Source organism: Lolium perenne, chromosome 2, assembly GCF_019359855.2.
Source record: "Lolium perenne isolate Kyuss_39 chromosome 2, Kyuss_2.0, whole genome shotgun sequence".
NCBI lineage: Eukaryota > Viridiplantae > Streptophyta > Magnoliopsida > Poales > Poaceae > Lolium > Lolium perenne.
Genome location: NC_067245.2, coordinates 160,281,103 through 160,298,803, shown reverse-complemented (window position 1 = coordinate 160,298,803; position 17,701 = coordinate 160,281,103). Strand labels below are relative to the sequence as shown.

Sequence of the window (17,701 nt, the reverse complement as noted above, 5' to 3'; positions counted from 1 at the left end):
TTAGGTTCATAGAGGCGCGGTGGATTCTGGTCCTTGTCGGAGGGAGGACTCCATTTTTTGTTGGTTTCCTCAGTTTATTCAGGGCTTGTGTCATAATTAGGAAGATGTGGCGGTGGCGAGTTTCTAAATATGAATAAAGTCCTCCCCGTGTAGCCTAGTTTCGGTGATGCGTCTAGCAGCGCCAGACGGTTGTGGGGTTTGTCTCTATAGGATCTTGTTGGATTTGGTCGGTGTTTCTTATGATTTATGCTTCCCTTCATCGATGATGAATGTTGCTTTCGTGCGCTTGTCCTTTGGGGATTTACCATGGCAACTTCGATTTGTCTAGTACAACAAGCTACATGATGAGAAGCTTTGCTCAACTCCAATGTGGGAGGGGTGAGGACGGCGGCGTACTTTCGGCTGCTTAAGTGCTTGTAATCTTCACTAGGTGATTGTAATCTTCACTAGCAAACAGAGCTTGTCTCTGGTGGTTAGGTCCCTTGTGGTGGAACCAGCCCACCCAGGTTCAAGTCCTAGACTTGACATGGGTGTTTGCATTTACCTGGATTTATTCCAGGATTTAACCGTCGCTATGCTTTCAGTGGTAGGTGACGTGCCCGTCAACAGCGAGGCGCCAGTGGTGACTTCGTCAACCTCAAGATATGCCAGCTCAGTCCCTCGGAGGTGCTCATAGGGGTAGGGTGTGCGTGCGTGCGTTCATAGGGGTGTTTGTACGTGCGTGTTTGTGAGCGTCTGCGTTGTACTGTGTTCTCAAAAAAAGGTGATCGTAATACCTTTTATATTATTTATTTATTTTTTATACCGTTGTTGAGGATTATGAATATACCGATGGGTTTTTTGAAGAACAGCAAAAGTGGTAGGCGTGCTTGGTAGTGTGTGCTCCTCATAATAATCGGTAAAACAATAATGCAGTACGCAGGATGGTAAAAGTAGATCTGATTGCTAGAGAGATGGCACGAGGGATGGAGCAGCGAGCTTTGTCGGAAATCGGAACTTTTTCAACGTCCCACGGTCCATGTGACGAGCTCTGCTAAAAACAGCAGAAATAAAAAGCTCAGTAAATTGTTCTCAAAAAAAAAAAACTCAGTAAATTCCTTCCTCGAGAAAGGGTGTCTCGGTAATTTTCCCCAGCCCAACGGGCGAATTTCCGGTGTGGTCCCGGCTATGCAGAGAATGTTGGCACAACAACGTCACAGCTCAAAAGTCGATCTGATGCAGATTACCGAAAACGCCCTTCCCGTCCAACCAAATCAATGCTTTCCCGCAGGCCTCATCCTGCTGCCTCACCAAACAGCTCATAGTGTCATCAGTGTGTTCTCTCCTCTGCTTCTCTGCTGTTCGCTCCATTCAAAGATTCAAATCTTCTTCCGCGCAGCTACGGCTTCCTTCTCCTTGCCTGCGCTTTCGTTTGGCCGGCGAGTTACCGCAGAATCCCAGTCTCCTCTGCGCTGAGATCTCATATCCATCCCGGAGAGTTCGCCGGTCCGGCTTGTCCAGTAATCTCCCCCGCCCCCAAAAAAATTACATCCGATTTCGTGGCGTTTTCTTGGAGGCATTAACTGCGTGTGCCGCGTCCAGCATTCGAGCAATGGCGAGACTCGCCGTGGCGCCGCTGCTGCTGCTGCTGGCAACGGCGGCGGAGGGCCTTGGGGTGAACTGGGGCACGCAGGCGTCGCACCCGCTGCCGCCCAAGGTGGTCGTGCAGCTGCTCAGGGACAACGGCATCAAGAAGGTCAAGCTCTTCGAGACCAACTTGGACGCCATGCGCGCGCTCGCCGGCAGCGGCATCGAGGCCATGCTCGCCATCCCCAACAACATGCTCCACGACATCGCCCAAGACTCCGGCGCCGCCAAGGACTGGGTCAAGCGCAACGTCAAGCGCTTCGACTTCGACGGCGGCGTAGTCATCAAGTCAGCTCTCCTCTCTCTCTCCCTCTGCATTGGCCGTCACTGTCGTGCTTCATTTCATACCCATTTTTAGACGAAATTACTTTTCTATCTTGCCTTGTACATACTGTTACAAACTTTAAGCATGCCAGAATGTAGCATAGCACATCACGATCGTTTGCGGTAGCGATACATGTTTCAGTTTCATGTGCGTTCTTTTTGGGGGCAAAAATTGTTAGTATCTCGTCAAGATGTGCAGAGTATCAAAGTGTTTTATGGATCAGGGTTGGAGGTGACAGTGGTGAGTGGAGGAGGTTGTTGGGACGTTTGGTTGGTCGCGCAACCGAATGGATCATATTCTTTTGGTGGGGCGTATCTTAGACTTGGAGAATGGATAATGTGGGGCGGCTCTCATAAAAACTCGACGGTTTGGTAGTACGATTATTTGTTTAATTGCTAGTGGTAGATTTTAGGACATACTTGGGATGCGTTCGAGCTATTTAGGACATAATAATGTGAGCTTTTCTGCATTCTTGAAACAAAGTATATGGTGTGGGAGTGTTGTTTCAAAAAACAGAGGAAAAAAAGTCATAGCCTGGCAGTACTACACACGTTGCAGAAATCTGGCAATCAGCCGTTCCGCTCCTCGATAATTTCTTGGTCGATTAGAGATTATCATGCCGAGTTAGGAAGGTGATATTTTCAATCTTGTTCTAGAATTCCTGGCATATGTGAAAACTGAAGTTGTGAACAGTGAACCAGCAGGCTCAGTGTGAATTCTGGACATTTTCAGACGCCACTGCATCATGAAAGAATTGAGTTTTTCTTCAGAATGCATTACTGAACCACAGTGCTAAACCTGAACAAAACAAACAGAGTTTTGGTCAGTGGAGGAGGTTGTTGGGACGTTTTGTTGGTCGTGCAACCGAAGGGATCATATTCTTTTGGTGGGGTGTATCTTAGACTTGGAGAACGGATAATGTGGGGTGGCTCTCAAAAAAGTTCGACGGTTTGGTAGGATTATATGTTTAACTGCCAGTGGTAGATTCTAGACATATTTGTGATAAATTCGAGTTATCTCCACCTTTTCTGCATTCTTGAAACAAAGTGTATGATGTGGGAGTGTTGTTTCAAAAAACAGAGGAAAAAAGAAGTCATAGCCTGTCAGTACTAGCCAAGTAGCAGTAATCTGCCAATCAGCTGTTCTCTCCTGCATAATTTCTGGGTCGAATGGAGATTATCATGCCAGATTAGGAAGCCGAAAGTTTTTTTTTTTTGAATGGCCCCCAATTTCATTGAAAAAATTGGAGTGTGGAACTCACCAATATTACAAAATTTGCATCAAGCCAAAGCTGATGCCACCACCATAAAGCCAAGGAAAGCAAACACTACTAGAGCTTACCAAAAGAAAACGAGAAATAAAACAAAGCCTTTTTACTTTCACCTAAACATTGTTAGCCTAAATATAATCTTGTCATGGTGTGACCCGCATACGTAGGTTGAGTGCATGCTATAGTGTGAATAGCACACATAGGTTGTGTGCTTGCTGTGTGTGAGAACATGGCACATGAGTTGTGTGCAGCTGTCTTCAAGTTGGCTTTGACTAGCAGTCTCCAAGTTGGATTAGACTAGTAGAAGCCAACTAGACATTAGTTGTCTAGGTCGGTTACTGTAGCACCGACTTAAAGCCTCTATATAAGGAGAGGCACCCCATATGGAGAGTAACTTGTAAGCCAAGATGTAGCATATGTTGCTATATAATAGTGAAAGAGCATTTGTTGCTCAAGCAAGTTTCTCCCCTGTTCTCCTTGCTCATGTGTGTGTCCACTAAGAATGAGCTGAGAGATTGAGAGAAGGCTGCACCCAACATTTAGTATGGGTAGGAGCTAACAATTGGTATCAGAGCCTCATGGTTCGGGGCCATGGCGAGCAGTGAGTCCGCGGTGAGCCTGGCGGACGTGGAGGCGGCGCGCTGTGACATCGTGCGCACGGCGGCATGGAGGCGCTGCACAGCAGTATGGAGGCTGCGGCGGCCGTGGCGCAGCGGCCTCATACCAGCACTAGAGCACCAGGTTGGGAGATGTCGGCACCACCACCTCTCCAGCAGCGGCGTGCGTCCGCAACCCCTCCTCCGGCAAACGAGCGACGGCGATCGCCAAGTCGGGGACGGAGCAGGGTGCGACACGGCGGGGGCGAGGTCGTGGTACAGCGGGAGGTGATCCGCGAGATGACTAGCGGCGGAGGCGGCGGTACGAGCCTCGTCTTCCCGATGCTCAAGCGCGGAGACTACATCAACTGGGCCATGGTGATGGAGGTGAACCTGCAAGCGGCATCGCTCTGGGACGCGATCGAGGACGCCGCAGTCTCTCGGCGAGAGGACAAGCAGGCCTTGGCGGCACTGCTCCGCGTCTAGGTTGTGCGTGGCCATGGCGGGAGTTCAGGGTGGAGACTTGAGAGGCAACGACGATGGTGGTGACCAAGGTTTGGTTGCGGCAAGGTCATGTTAGTCGGCTCCGTTCCGGCGTGTCCGAATGTCTTCGTGGTGGTCTCCTCTTGCTGCGAAGTCGAAGCTGCCCTCGGGCGGTGTACGATGACCTTCGAGGGGCGGTCCGGTGAAGGCCTTTTTCGGCACTTGTCTTGCGCATCCCCTCTCCGAGGCTCGTCTTCAGAATCGGAGCTGCCGGTCTCTGCTCGAAGAGCCATCTGTTTGGCATAGGCCGACTTGAGCTTCTTAGCTTTTGTGGGAAGCCAGGGTGGCTAGGTGTGCCCGTGGCGGGTGTGCCTAGCTTGTATGTATCCGGTCCACGTCGTGCGTCTGAGCGCGTTGGTGATCTTTTGAAGGCCTGTGGCGTTGTGCGCGTTGGAGCGCGTTGTGCGTGCGGCCGGTATTTGCGGATCAAGCAGCCAAGTGCGCGTCTCAAGATGAAGTGGCAGGAAGAAGTTGCGGCGTTGGTCGCCGTTGAACAAGGAGATCCTGGAGACGAGGAAGAAGATGACAAGATTAGGGGGGTGATTGTTAGCCTAAATATAATCTTGTCATGGTGTGACCCGCATACGTAGGTTGAGTGCATGCTATAGTGTGAATAGCACACATAGGTTGTGTGCTTGTTGTGTGTGAGAACATGGCACATGAGTTGTGTGCAGCTGTCTTCAAGTTGGCTTTGACTAGCAGTCTCCAAGTTGGATTAGACTAGTAGAAGCCAACTAGACATTAGTTGTCTAGGTCGGTTACTGTAGCACCGACTTAAAGCCTCTATATAAGGAGAGGCACCCCATATGGAGAGTAACTTGTAAGCCAAGATGTAGCATATGTTGCTATATAATAGTGAAAGAGCATTTGTTGCTCAAGCAAGTTTCTCCCCTGTTCTCCTTGCTCATGTGTGTGTCCACTAAGAATGAGCTGAGAGATTGAGAGAAGGCTGCACCCAACATTTAGTATGGGTAGGAGCTAACAAACATGACTGGGGAACTAAAAGCTTCTGTGAAACACTACATTTTTTTATCGCGAGCGATGTCAACTTTCACAGATTCTCCTCGAACTAGGAGCCCATCCACGACGATGTCGCAACACTTCTTTTGCTATCTTCCACAGATGGTCAGTGACCAACTGCAACAGGCCTCGCACCTTTCTTTTCCGCAAGATTTTTCAATCGTCGAGAAGCCGTGAGAGAGAGTGAGAAAATAACATCAGCAGGGTCTCTCGGGACCTTTTTTTGAAAACAAGCATCATTCCTTGTTTTCCATATACTCCATAACAAAGTTTCGATGGTTTGGTACGGTTATTTGTTTAATTGCTAGTGGTAGATTTTAGGACATATTTGGGATGCATTCGAGCTATTTTACCTTTTCTGCATTCTTGTGGGAGTGTTGTTTCAGAAAACAGAGGAAAAATAGTCATAGCCTGTCAGTACTACTGTACTAGCCAAGTAGCAGGAATCTGCCAATCAGCTGTTCTACTCCTGGACAATTTCTGGGTCCATTGTAGATTACCATGCCAAGTTAGGAAGGTGAAATTTTCAATCTTGTGTGATTTCCAAATAAATTCAGGTAGCATTCTCCTATCCAGGCCTCACGGCATATCTGAAATCTGAAGTTGTGAACAGTGAACCGCTGTTCAGTGTGAATTTTGGAATTTTCAGGCGTCTTACTGCATCTTGAAAGAACTGAATTTCTTCAGAATGCATTACTGAACCACTGTGCAAAACCTGAACAGACAACAAGAGTTTTGTTCTGATTTTTTGTACATCCTTGTCAACGGCCATGATCTCTCACACAGTCACACTCACAGGCTGAGCTTCTGTGTTGCAGGTACGTGGCCGTCGGCAACGAGCCATTCTTGGGAGCATACAACGGCTCCTTCATCAAGGTCACCTTACCGGCTCTCCAGAACATCCAGAACGCCCTAAACGACGCCGGCGTCGGTGACCGGATCAAGGCCACGGTACCTCTTAACGCCGATGTGTACAACTCCCCAGCCAAGAACCCTGTGCCGTCGGCGGGCCGCTTCCGCTCCGACATCTCGGGCGTCATGACGGACATCGTCAAGTTCCTGGCGAAGAACAAGGCGCCCTTCACCGTCAACATCTACCCGTTCCTCAGCCTCTACCTCAACGACAACTTCCCGCTCGACTTCGCCTTCTTCGATGGGACCGCCACGCCTGTGCACGACAACGGCGTCACCTACACCAACGTGTTCGAGGCCAACTTTGACACGCTGGTGGCGGCGCTGGCGGCGGTGGGTCACGGCGACATGCCTATCATCGTCGGCGAGGTCGGCTGGCCCACCGACGGCGACAGGCGCGCCAAGTCGTCCCACGCGCAGCGGTTCTACGACGGGCTGCTGAAGCGCCTGGCGTCGAACCGCGGCACGCCGGCGCGGCCGAGCCAGCACCTCGATGTGTACCTGTTCGGGCTCGTCGACGAGGACCAGAAGAGCGTGCAGCCGGGCAGCTTCGAGCGGCACTGGGGCATCTTCCGGTACGATGGCCAGCCCAAGTTCGCCATGGACCTGAGCGGGCAGGGCCGGAACACGACGCTCGTGCCGGCGAAGGGCGTGCAGTACCTGTCCAGGACGTGGTGCGCGCTCAACCCCAAGGCCAGCAGGAACGACCTCGGCAAGCTCCTCGGCGCCAAGATCGACTACGCGTGCACCAATGCCGACTGCACGCCGCTCGGCTACGGCTCGACGTGCAACGGCATGGACGCCAAGGGCAACGCGTCCTACGCCTTCAACGCATACTACCAGGCGCAGAGCCAGAAGGACGAGGCCTGCGACTTCCAGGGACTCGCTCTGCCCACCGAGACGGATCCCTCCACCGCGGCGTGCAACTTCACCATCCAGATCGCCACCTCGGCGGCGGCAGCGGTGCGGCTCAGCGTGGCGGCGGTGGCTGCCGCGCTGGTGGTGGCGTCGGCCCAGCTCTTGCTGTCGTGGTAGTGTTAGACACTGCCGCCGTGTTTGTGTATTCATTCTAGAGAAGATCAACGGCGATTGTTGACTTGTATTCTGCCTCATTTTGGACGCGATCGTAGATGTTTTTCTTCCATTTAAATCTGGTACGGAGTACCATAGTTTGTAGAAGCTTTACAAGCGAAAATTCAATTTGTCTCCTAGGTGTGTATGCTCCCTTATCAAAAAATCATATTTCAAAGTGTTGAAATTTTTTGACAAAAATTCTACATGTACATCCCCATGCTATATATACTTTTTGTTTCAATTTTTTTGAAATTCAAAATATGTGAAAGATGCATTTTAAAATAGAGGAAGTATATGCCCCCTTGTTCCAAAACACCTCCCTAGTATATATGTATAGTGTCTAAAGGGACTCTGCCAAGAGCGGGAATGTTCAAGAAGTTTTTCAGCGAGTGTTCAGGCATTTGCCACGGTGGACATGTTCAGCACGGCAGCAGGCTAACAAAAGCTGGGTGCCCGACGAACCCAGCGCAGCTTTTCATTGATCATTATTAGAGGAAAAGGAGAGTTTTACAAGGGTACATCACTTAACGAAGATACAAGCAGCTAGTTGTCAAAAAAAAAGGAGACAGAAAGAGCTACTCCATGCGATCAGGAAAAATCGCGGTGAAAACTACCTGGCTAACTAAATTCAGTCCCGCTCTCGGGATGTGTCTATCAGCTTCCTGGTTCTGTTGCGTCCGGCCTGACACCACATTGATAGCTCCTCTATGATTTTGGGCGAACACCTAGAATGAACTAGCCTTGCTTCTGAACACCCTCTCATTATGCTCCTTCCATGTTGACCACCAAACTAACCGAAGGAGAGACCTCCAAGCCCGACAATGAGGCTCTGGAACGGAATAGGCTGAGTCAGATGTGCACTGAAATCTCGGGCATAATTCTGCAAAGGGAGCACATGAGATTGCAAGTCCAGCATGCTTCAGCGGGTTATCTTCTATCACACTTGCCACGGACAGCGAGCCATGAGAAAATCTGGAATCTAATTTCCCGGCCAGGGACTGAAAACTGCAGCAGGTTGCACCTTCGAACTGAATTGCGTACGCGGATGCAACCGAAAAGGATCCATCATCCATCCAACTTCCAAGTCACCAAGTCGGGGACGTCAGCGTTCGGCAGAATATGTTCCAGCAGAGTCCAAATCTCAGTGAAATGGGTGATTGCATTGCTAGAGAGTGTCTGCTGGAGGTGTCTCGTCCATCTTGCATCCACAAGGACTTATCTGACCAATAGAGTCTTCCCGGTACAATGAGCAGGCAGCAGCAACAGATGAGGAGGACTGGAGGAGGTAGAAGCTGTCAAGCTGCACAAGAAGCATTTGTTCAGTTTTAGATAATTAGAGGGGTCCGTCAGATAAGAGAAAAAGGGTAAACAACTAGTGCATGCTTCATCCCTTGCATATTGCATTTTCATCATTTAGCACTGAAAGTTTTACTGATCCACTAACAATCTAACTGTAGGAATTGTTCTGTTTTTTCCTTCCGAAATGTTGACAGAATAAATTGACGAATTCGCTGGAAGAAATGCAAAGTTAAAATTTAGCTGAAGATCCAACTTACCAGGATCTGAAGAAGCCGCCTAACCAAGGTCCCCCAAAACCAGGACCACCCGGAAATCAAGGACCCCAAGGTTGTACCAGACACCACCCTCCCTCCAGGTCCTTCAGGCCCATGCACATCAGCTGCTGAATGCTAACCACAACTTTGGAAGAACTCAACAGTTCATCGAGGTGATGAATTGATATATGTATGTACAGTGAGAACTAGTAGCTGTGCATTCAAGTGTCGTTCCATGGATCACCTGCTACTCTCAGCCAGTGGCCTATATTCCAACCAGGGTCACTAACCATGTGTATGTCCAGCTACTAGTCTGAATTTTCTGCCTACTCTAACCTCACAACAGGTCCCTAACCACACAAGAGGCCTGCTGATGCCCTATTTAAGACATGAACCAACATAAGACCTGAGCTAGACAATGTCAAGCCTTTCTTGTGCTTAATAGTAAAAGTTTTGTTTCTCAAATTTACATTCAGATGTGTCATAGTTAAACGGTTAGCAGGAAGTAAATAGTAAGAAAACAAAAGTCTTATTTGATTCTGTAAAAGTAGGAATGGTACCTCTTTATTTGCAAGAATATGATACAATTAATTGCCATTGAGATGTAACCAGAACTTTCTTGTTGCAACCTGTAATTTTTACAAATGGTGTTCCCTGTACATCTAGCCGCATAGCTGCATGAGGAATTCAGCTAGTTCCATAGTAAAAAGGAGGGCCTAGCTAGCAAGATTGTAAATACTTTGCTGGAAAACCATAAGATGCTGCACATCTTCCTGTCACAGAGTATAAAGTATGTGCACACTGAGCAACTTCTAAATTTCGCAAACTATACATTCCAAGAATATGGAGAACGCTCAACTACTAAGTAGTACCCTCTTATGTCCTTCGCCACAAGGATTTCATCATCCAAATAGACGGTGTCAAACCTGAAAATGAAAATGTGTCTAGTATGTTATTGCAGGAAAGCAAAGGAGAACTGAGAAATTGTAATAAATGTTGACCCAACAAAAATGATTAACTTTTCTAGCATGCTACATAGAAGGAAGGATCAAGGCCAAGTTAACATTACATAAATATTTTGCATCTTATTAGCCATTAATATGTGCATTATAGGTAACCTAATCTGGTTAAGTAAAGACAATAGCACCTAAATATCCACATTAAACTTGACATTAGGCTCTTCTCCCAAGTCCTAGCGATATATAGACAAGGAAAGAACAAAGGACATGCAAACAGTTGATCTTACATAGAAGGAAAGAGACAAACATTATTCAAACAAAATCCACTTCTCTTTAACTTAAACATCCAGCTCTTTTACAGAAATAAATTGAGTTCTATTTGAAAGGGGGGAACTAGAGAACCTAGCAAACTTGGATTCATGCCAACTGAGTCCCGCAATGTCACAGTCCTCCAGTTTTCAAGATTGTTACTGTAGTTGTCAAGCGCCAATCCACTATCATGAAGACAATACAATACCAAGCAGATGAGCATTGTTCAGACAAAACACTACGGCATTCCAATAGAGCCATCTGATTCAGTCATAGAAATACCCTCACAATTTCTTTCGAGGAATCGCAGTTTCTTTTGACGAAACACATTTCAGTCTCCTCATAAGGGCAGACCAAGATACACACTAGAGCAGCCGACTTCACCAGAAAGATTCAGCAGCCTCACACAAGGGAAGCTCTCAATGTTTACATACATTGCCTTCACAAGATCTGGAACAGATTCCAGTGTGGCACCATCTCCTAGAAAAACACAAAGGCAGCATGAACCTCTTGCTAGAGTACAGCAAGTGAGAGAAAAATAAAATTGAAAGATAATACTAGATATAGAGAAGCAAGAACTAATCATACTGTTTTTCAAATCGAATTCCCAGCTATAATTAATTTTAAGCAAATGGCATGACTGAGAAGCAAGTAGCGACTTTCATAACTAATCACTTGTCGTAACAGCATATGATCACATTGGAGAGATTGTCGCCTCTGGATAAATATGTGAAATTTACAGCGGATAACTCCCTAGAAAATGCCACTAAGAGACTAAAGAATGGAACCTCCCAGTCTCCTATATTATCTAAAAAGCATTCCTACTGAATCAAAACACTGAGTCAGAGGTTCTTCGAGAGCAGTATGCTACTTTGCAGCTCTATGCTTCTACTTCTACCTTTTATTTGAGAGCACTGTACATCGCACTTTTTGTTCAACATGAAATAGATTTCAGAAAGTTGGAAGGGAAATCAAAATAGTACCAGTGATTAAGGACAAATTAGGATGTAATAACTTATGAGGTGCTTAAAATGATAACACTATTAAATATAGCTAGAGTGATTCCTAAGAAGCGAAACAAGTATATTGCTGTGACATTAAGCCCAATCGGAGTAAAAACTTTCTTTTATTAATTAAAAATAATAATCGTACTACTCATCTCTATATATCCAGTGGTCGGATTCTTAGATCAAAATAATTCATGTGTAAATAATTATCGCAATGCAAGGGTACAAAACGACTGACTTTCAGCTACAACAAATGTTTTCAGTTGTAATTAATCATGAGCAGGAAGCATATATGCCACTATATGATCAGATCTATGATAGCTCCGGCCGGAATGATAGCTAGAGAAAAACACCTTATATGAGCAGCTTTGGAAGAAAACAAGTTGTGCATCTCAGCATCTGCAAGTGCACTCATCAGGTCTTTATCGCTTTGGCCTTGCTGCCATGGCCAGCCAGCTTGTAAAGTGACTGTAATCTGCACATATCGAAGCACAACAAAGTCATAGCAAAGGAAAAGAAATAAAGCTTAAACAGTTCTGTATGTATAAGAAATTTGCAAAGAAATTAGTGCATAAGACTTCTTCACTGATTAAAGATACTTGCTGGAAGCATTTTAATATTAACATAGGGGGTTACAAATCCATTGGAATTACCGATCTACAAACATAATCAAGCACATAATACCAATTGCAGAAATATCTTTAGATTCTTTTCGCCAATTAGAGGTAGCATTTAGATATCAATTAACAGAAAAGGATAAATGTGCTTTGGATCCACCTGATTTGAGCAGTCAGTGGCTGCTCGATATGTTCATCCAAGACCATCGGTGGTAGTATATATACAAGTGATCCCACCTTTAACTTTGGTCAGCAATTATTTAATTTTAATCACAAACAGAAGAAAATTAGAAGACAAACATTGCTCGATGTTGAAGAATTTCGTAGAGAAGAAGGGTCATAATTAAATCAAAACTTTTATTAATATTCATAATTCAGACACCGATTACATAGGGTAGCTACTCCCCTGGGCCATAGGTTTCGGTGACCCGTTCACAGTACACATGAACTAAGCTAATAGCAGCTGGGTCACATTTGATTCCAGTGCCAAATCACACCAAGAGTCAACTAGGCTGCCATCGATCCTGACTAGAGTTAACACAAGCATTCATCTAGAGTGAGCCTCAAATCTCAATCGGAGGCGCAACTGATTCAATTGCTCCAGAGGAAGTAGGGGCAGACGGCTCCCATGGTGGGCGTCCAGTTGCCGCACCCCCAGTAGCACCTACCCTGCATGGGCCCTGGCATCGCTACAACGCTCCCTCTGCTGGCCACTCCGCAGTAGCACGCCCCGGCGGCGCCACCGCACAGACTTGTGTGAGGCTGCTGCTGCTGCTGCTCCTCCTTGTGGTGGATCGGCAGCGGCGCCAAGGAGCCGGTAATCGCGATCTTGGCGCCCCTCCGCATAATCTCCACAAGAAGAGACGCAGTGTTGCGCGCGTCATCGAGCCCGCAGTGCAGGCGGCCCTCCCACTGTAACCCAGCAGCCCGGACAGCCTCCTGCAGGTTGAACCGCCCTCCACCCCCGAGCACCGCCTGGAAGGGAACCCTGAGGTTGACCCAGCGATCGAAGTAGGCCGGCTTCTGGATCCCCTTGAAGACGCACTCCGATTCAAGCATAGTCCGGCAGTCCCAATCACCCCACGTCACGACGGCCAAGCTGCCGCCTTTCCTGGCCCCCGCCGTCGCCGCCTGCAGCCAGCGGTCGTGCAGCAGGAGCGCCTCCCCGAGATCCACCCCTCCATCGACGTCCTCCTGACTGATCCCTGTGAGATCCCTGCAAAATGGAGTCAGCACGGGATGGTACTTAGGGCGGACGTACCTGCGGAAGGCGGACTGGATGCGGCCGGTGGCGCCGTCGACGAGCACGGAGGGGAACTCAATGATCTCTTGCGGGTAGATGCGTCTGTCCTTCTCGCAGGTCGCCTCGAAATCGACAACCAGGAAGAACTCGAATTCTTGCAGCAGGTGAGGCGCCTGAGCCCACGGCGCCGCCGCGCTCGACATCGTCGTCCGCCGCGGAGGGAAAGCACGCGCGCGCGATCGCCGGGAAACAGGGCGCTGGGAAGCAGAGCAAGATGGTTGTCGAGAGCTGGATCGAATCGAGATCTCGGGAGGGGATGGGGCTAGGGTTTCGATCCCGCGGGCGAATCGCGGGATTAAATCCACCGGAAGGCGGCTCCGTCTCCGACATGAACTCGAACTCAGACTGCGTAGAGTCTACGCGGGGTTCAGATGTCGGTCGCGTTGACGCGGGCGATGCTCAAGCGACATCGTTTTTTTTTCTGAATTGGTTCGTCACGGTTTTTTTTATATAACTTGGTTCGTCACGTTTTTGTTTGGCACTCTGACTGTTTGTGCTCACATGCGACATTCTTTTTTGGTTGCGATCCCAATAGTGGGTTCCACAGCATCTCCACCGGCGGCTCGATAGTGGCTCCGATAGCGTTTCGGGGACCGGCGTGATTTTTAACCTCGCACTAGTCCCAAACAGCGCCGGTATCCCCGTGCCGGCCCGGCCCCTTCGCGTAGCAGTCGAGTGCTCTGACTGTTTGTGCTCATATGCGACGTTCTTTTTTAGTTGCGATCCCAATAGTGGGTTCACAGCATCTCCACCGGCGGCCCGATAGCGGCTCTGATAGCGTTTCGGGGACCGGCGTGATTTTTAAACTCGCACCAGTGCGTCCCAAACAGCGCCGGTATCCCCGTGCCGGCCTGGCCCCTTCGCGTAGCAGTCGAGTGCTCTGACTGTTTGTGCTCATATGCGACGTTCTTTTTTGGTTGCGATCCCAATAGTGGGTTCACAACATCTCCACCGGCGGCCCGATAGCGGCTCCGATAGCGTTTAGGGGACCGGCGTGATTTTTAAGCTCGCACCAGTGCATCCCAAACAGCGCCGGTATCCCCGTGCCGGCCCGGCCCCTTCGCGTAGGGCGCGAATTGGGCGCGTCGGCGCCTCGCGGCACGACGGTTTTCGCGGATGGGGACGCATTGTCAGCGATGGGACGCGACGGTTTGCATCGGCCGCGACACGGGAAGGTTGGTCGTCGACGTTTAATGGTCTCCCGCGCGGAAACCGAGGCGGCCATGAGGGCAATGACTGGCTACACAGCATCCAGTCGCCTACGCCGCCGTAAATGCAGGTTGCCACCGCTATATAGTACGTACGTCGTTCACCACCGCGGTGCTATCTTCTCATCTCCACCACCACCGCCGCTCCATTCTCTCCTCTCCGCGGGTAGTTGCCACGGCTATATAAGACGGCGTACTCCATGCTTGGCCTCAACGGCCGCGCGCTGCCTCCACCACCACCGCAGCCGCAGCCAGAACCGGAGCCGCAGCCGTAGCCCGACGCGGAGTACAGCTCAGATGACGAGGAGGACCCACGGTTCGCGGCGTGGCACGAGGCCTACGTCGCAGATGCGGAAGCAGAGGCGACGGAGGAGGCGGCGCAGTGGGGCGAGCAACCGCAGGCCCCCGCCGACCCGGAGCAGGCGGCGATCCTAGCGTCGTTGAACGCGCAACGCTTCCAGAGGTTGAAGGAGGAGGAGCGGGAGTTCGTCAACGACGCTAACCACGAGCACATCCTCGAGATCCCGCGCCAGCGAGCGGCCACGGAGGAGGCGGGACGCCTCCTCATAGAGGCGGAGCGACAGAAGCTATACGAGCTTAACGCTCATCGCCACTATGAGGCGTTCGCCCGCGAGCAAGCGAGGCGCGCCGAGATCAAGGCTTCTCGACAAAGGCTGGAAGCGCGAGGACAACGCCGCAGGCAAGCTCATGCGACGCCGGACGCCATGCTCCACCGCCAGATGCGTGAAGCAAGGGACGAGAAGCGGGCACGAACGCAGGCGGCAAAGGCAAAGAATGACGACGAGGCAGACCCTTCGCGCGTCCCAACCGACGACCATTAGATTAGGATAAAGTTTTAAGTTTTATTTAGATTTAAATTTGAGTTACTTTTGTATAAATGAATTTCGTATGAATTTCGGTTTTTAAATATCATTTTAAATTTAAGTTTCTACTAGGCCTACACTACGGGGGCCGCCGGTGTGGAAGCAGCATCCCCAAATAGAGGATGCTCTGCCGGCGCCTCCATACGGCAGTGTCGGCGCCTATTTGGGGGCGGCCGGTGGAGATGCTCTCAGCGCTGTTTTTGGATACGCAGGGACCTTGCAGCAGGGCCGATGCCTCGCACCACCGGATGTATTTCATCGGGCCTGATTTTATGTCATTTACTGAAGCGGCTCCGCCCGAGGCTCGACGGGCTTTCTATGTGATGGGTCGGACTTGGGCCAACTTTTTCTGCCCGACGGTCGGGCTGGGCCGGGCCTGGGCCAAGGTTTTTCGCGTCGGGTTTTAGTCGGCCGGCCTGACCAGAGTGCACAAGTATATTTTGGACACACCGGCGCCCAATAATACGCGGGGACCTTCCAGCAGGGCATCGAGTGCGTCACATGCATTCCATCGAGCCTGCATGCCAGCCACCGAATGAGCATTCAGCGTAAATGATCTAACCATGAGTGTCGGAGATTAATGACGCCACCACCCACCTACACCCACCTACCTTTGACCAAGTAAAATAAATGGCATAGCCATGCGTGTCAGCCTTAATGCGCACCACCGCCCGACTCCTGCCTCCGGGTATAAAACGAGGTGATCAGGCCTTGTGGGTATGTGCATTTTTTGGTACCGTATCTTGCCGGCCAGGGTTCACCTACGGGAAGTCAGCTATGGCTTTTGTCGATGGCATCTCGAGGCCCTATTCGAAGGACAACGTCAGATGTTCCCCCACACCGGCTGGGAGAGGTTCGCCCACGCCCACAACCTAGAGGTCAATTGCTTGTTGAACTTCAAGTACGAAGGAGACGACGATCTCAGGGTGAAGGTGATCGACGACACATGCTGCCGTAGGCACTACCACGACAGTAGCACCGACGATCGTGAGGATGGCGAAGTTTAAGTTTTTAGATGTTCTTCCTTTGCAGCGAAGATGGTGAAGGCTAGCAGAAGCCTCTAGTGTAGGTTTACGGATGTTCTTCCTTTGCAGCAAAAAAGGCGGGGCCAGTAGGACCGTAGGAGCCTCTAGTGTAGGTTTGTGGATGTTTTTCCTTCGCAGCGAAAAATGGGAGGGCCAGCAAAAGACTCTAGTGTTTAAATTTGAATGAAATATAAATGCGATTTCGTAGTTTGTTTACATTTGCATGTTCAAAGCTTTTTTTAGAGGCTCTGATGAGGGTCGCTAGTATGTGCAATCTCTCCCCAAATTGGGGAGCAAGTGTCAGCACCCCCCATAGTGCATTGTTGGCACACCTGTCGGCCCCTATTTGGTGGAGAGGTGAGCCGTGGGGCAGCAGCACCCCAATCCCTCCATGTCGAGCTCGAGGAGGCACATGGCGACGCTTGCGGGCTGAGGGTGCGAAGTAGGAGGTCCCAGGCTGGAATGGCACCCACTCGGGCTCGGAGCTCCAAGCCATGGCGTCGTCGATTGCCTCCTCAAGCCATAGGCGAGGTGGGGAGGGGAATCAAACATCCACTCCGCCCGGGAGCCTTTGCGAACCCACCCAAGACATGCGCGTTGGCCGCTGTCGAGGATTCGAGAGAGATGATATCAGTATACGTGCCTCTACCTCCATCGACAAGGAGGCAGGGGAATGGGCCTGGGAGGAATGGACGATCGTTGAGGTGGCGGCCGGGAGGCAGGGTCGGAGAAGATCCTCGCCGTAGTTGGGGCTAAGGGAGTCAGTGGAAGGGGGCAGCCATCACGTCTTGTGTTGTTGCGCCGAGACAATGAGAGAGTGAGGATGCTTGAGAGTCGGAGCGATGAAGCAGTGGCCTTGTGGGTATGTGCATTTTTTGATGTTAATAGATGACCCATTGCGCCACTACCTCGCAGATGGTGGAGTGGAGACAGAACCAGGGGCGGCCGTGGCTGGGTGGTCCGTGGCCTACGAGTTGTTAACATAGAACCACCACAATTCCAGCTAAATGTCTATTTTGATACCACTTTATGTTTCGGGTGTAAAAAACCACTGCCTTTTGTCAAGATTTCCGCAAAAAGCACTAATCGTCAACAACAAATTGACACGGAAACTGACAGGTGGGACCCACATGGCAGTGTTGTTTTGCTGATGTGGAGTGGAATCCACTTATCTGCTCACGTTAGGAAAATGAAAATACCTACAGAAAATGGGGAAAAAGGAAATTCCATCTGAAAAAAGGAAAAAACAATCTCACACCCGATGTCTGTCTGCCCACCACCCCCACCGCCGCCGTGCTCCGGCCAGGGAGGCCGCCGCCCCGCGTTGTCGTGCTCCGCCCTTTACTCTTCCCGGCCTGCACCGCCCGGAGCTCGTCCGCGCCAGATCACCGGAGACGCTCGCGCCGGCACCGCCCAGAGCTCGCCCCGCTGGCCCCTGCCAGAGGTCGTCTGCGCCGCCCCTCGCCGAGA

The 17,701-nt window shown here is 50.1% G+C and overlaps 2 protein-coding genes across 2 annotated transcripts; one reads left to right on the top strand and one right to left on the bottom strand.

The window, feature by feature from the left end:
- The first annotated feature begins 1,280 nt into the window (after nucleotides 1–1,280).
- LOC127323486 (glucan endo-1,3-beta-glucosidase 8-like) lies at nucleotides 1,281–7,503 on the top strand. The gene is made up of 2 exons (XM_051351621.2): nucleotides 1,281–1,914; nucleotides 6,199–7,503. The coding sequence occupies exons 1-2, from the start codon at nucleotides 1,592–1,594 to the stop codon at nucleotides 7,325–7,327; spliced, it is 1,452 nt and encodes a 483-aa protein (XP_051207581.1). The 5' UTR covers nucleotides 1,281–1,591; the 3' UTR covers nucleotides 7,328–7,503.
- Nucleotides 7,504–12,151: 4,648 nt separating this feature from the next.
- On the bottom strand, nucleotides 12,152–13,517 carry LOC127323458 (uncharacterized). Its single transcript, XM_051351594.2, has one exon. It carries the CDS (start codon nucleotides 13,255–13,257, stop codon nucleotides 12,403–12,405), a length of 855 nt encoding a protein of 284 aa, XP_051207554.1. The 5' UTR covers nucleotides 13,258–13,517; the 3' UTR covers nucleotides 12,152–12,402.
- Nucleotides 13,518–17,701: the final 4,184 nt, after the last annotated feature.

Excerpts from the sequence above, each read along its gene's own strand:
- LOC127323486 (XM_051351621.2), top strand. The coding sequence starts at position 1,592 with ATGGCGAGACTCGCCGTGGCGCCGCTGCTGCTGCTGCTGGCAACGGCG. Across the intron at positions 1,915-6,198 it reads GACGGCGGCGTAGTCATCAA|GTACGTGGCCGTCGGCAACG; the intron begins GTCAGCTCTCCT and ends TCTGTGTTGCAG.
- LOC127323458 (XM_051351594.2), bottom strand. The coding sequence starts at position 13,257 with ATGTCGAGCGCGGCGGCGCCGTGGGCTCAGGCGCCTCACCTGCTGCAA.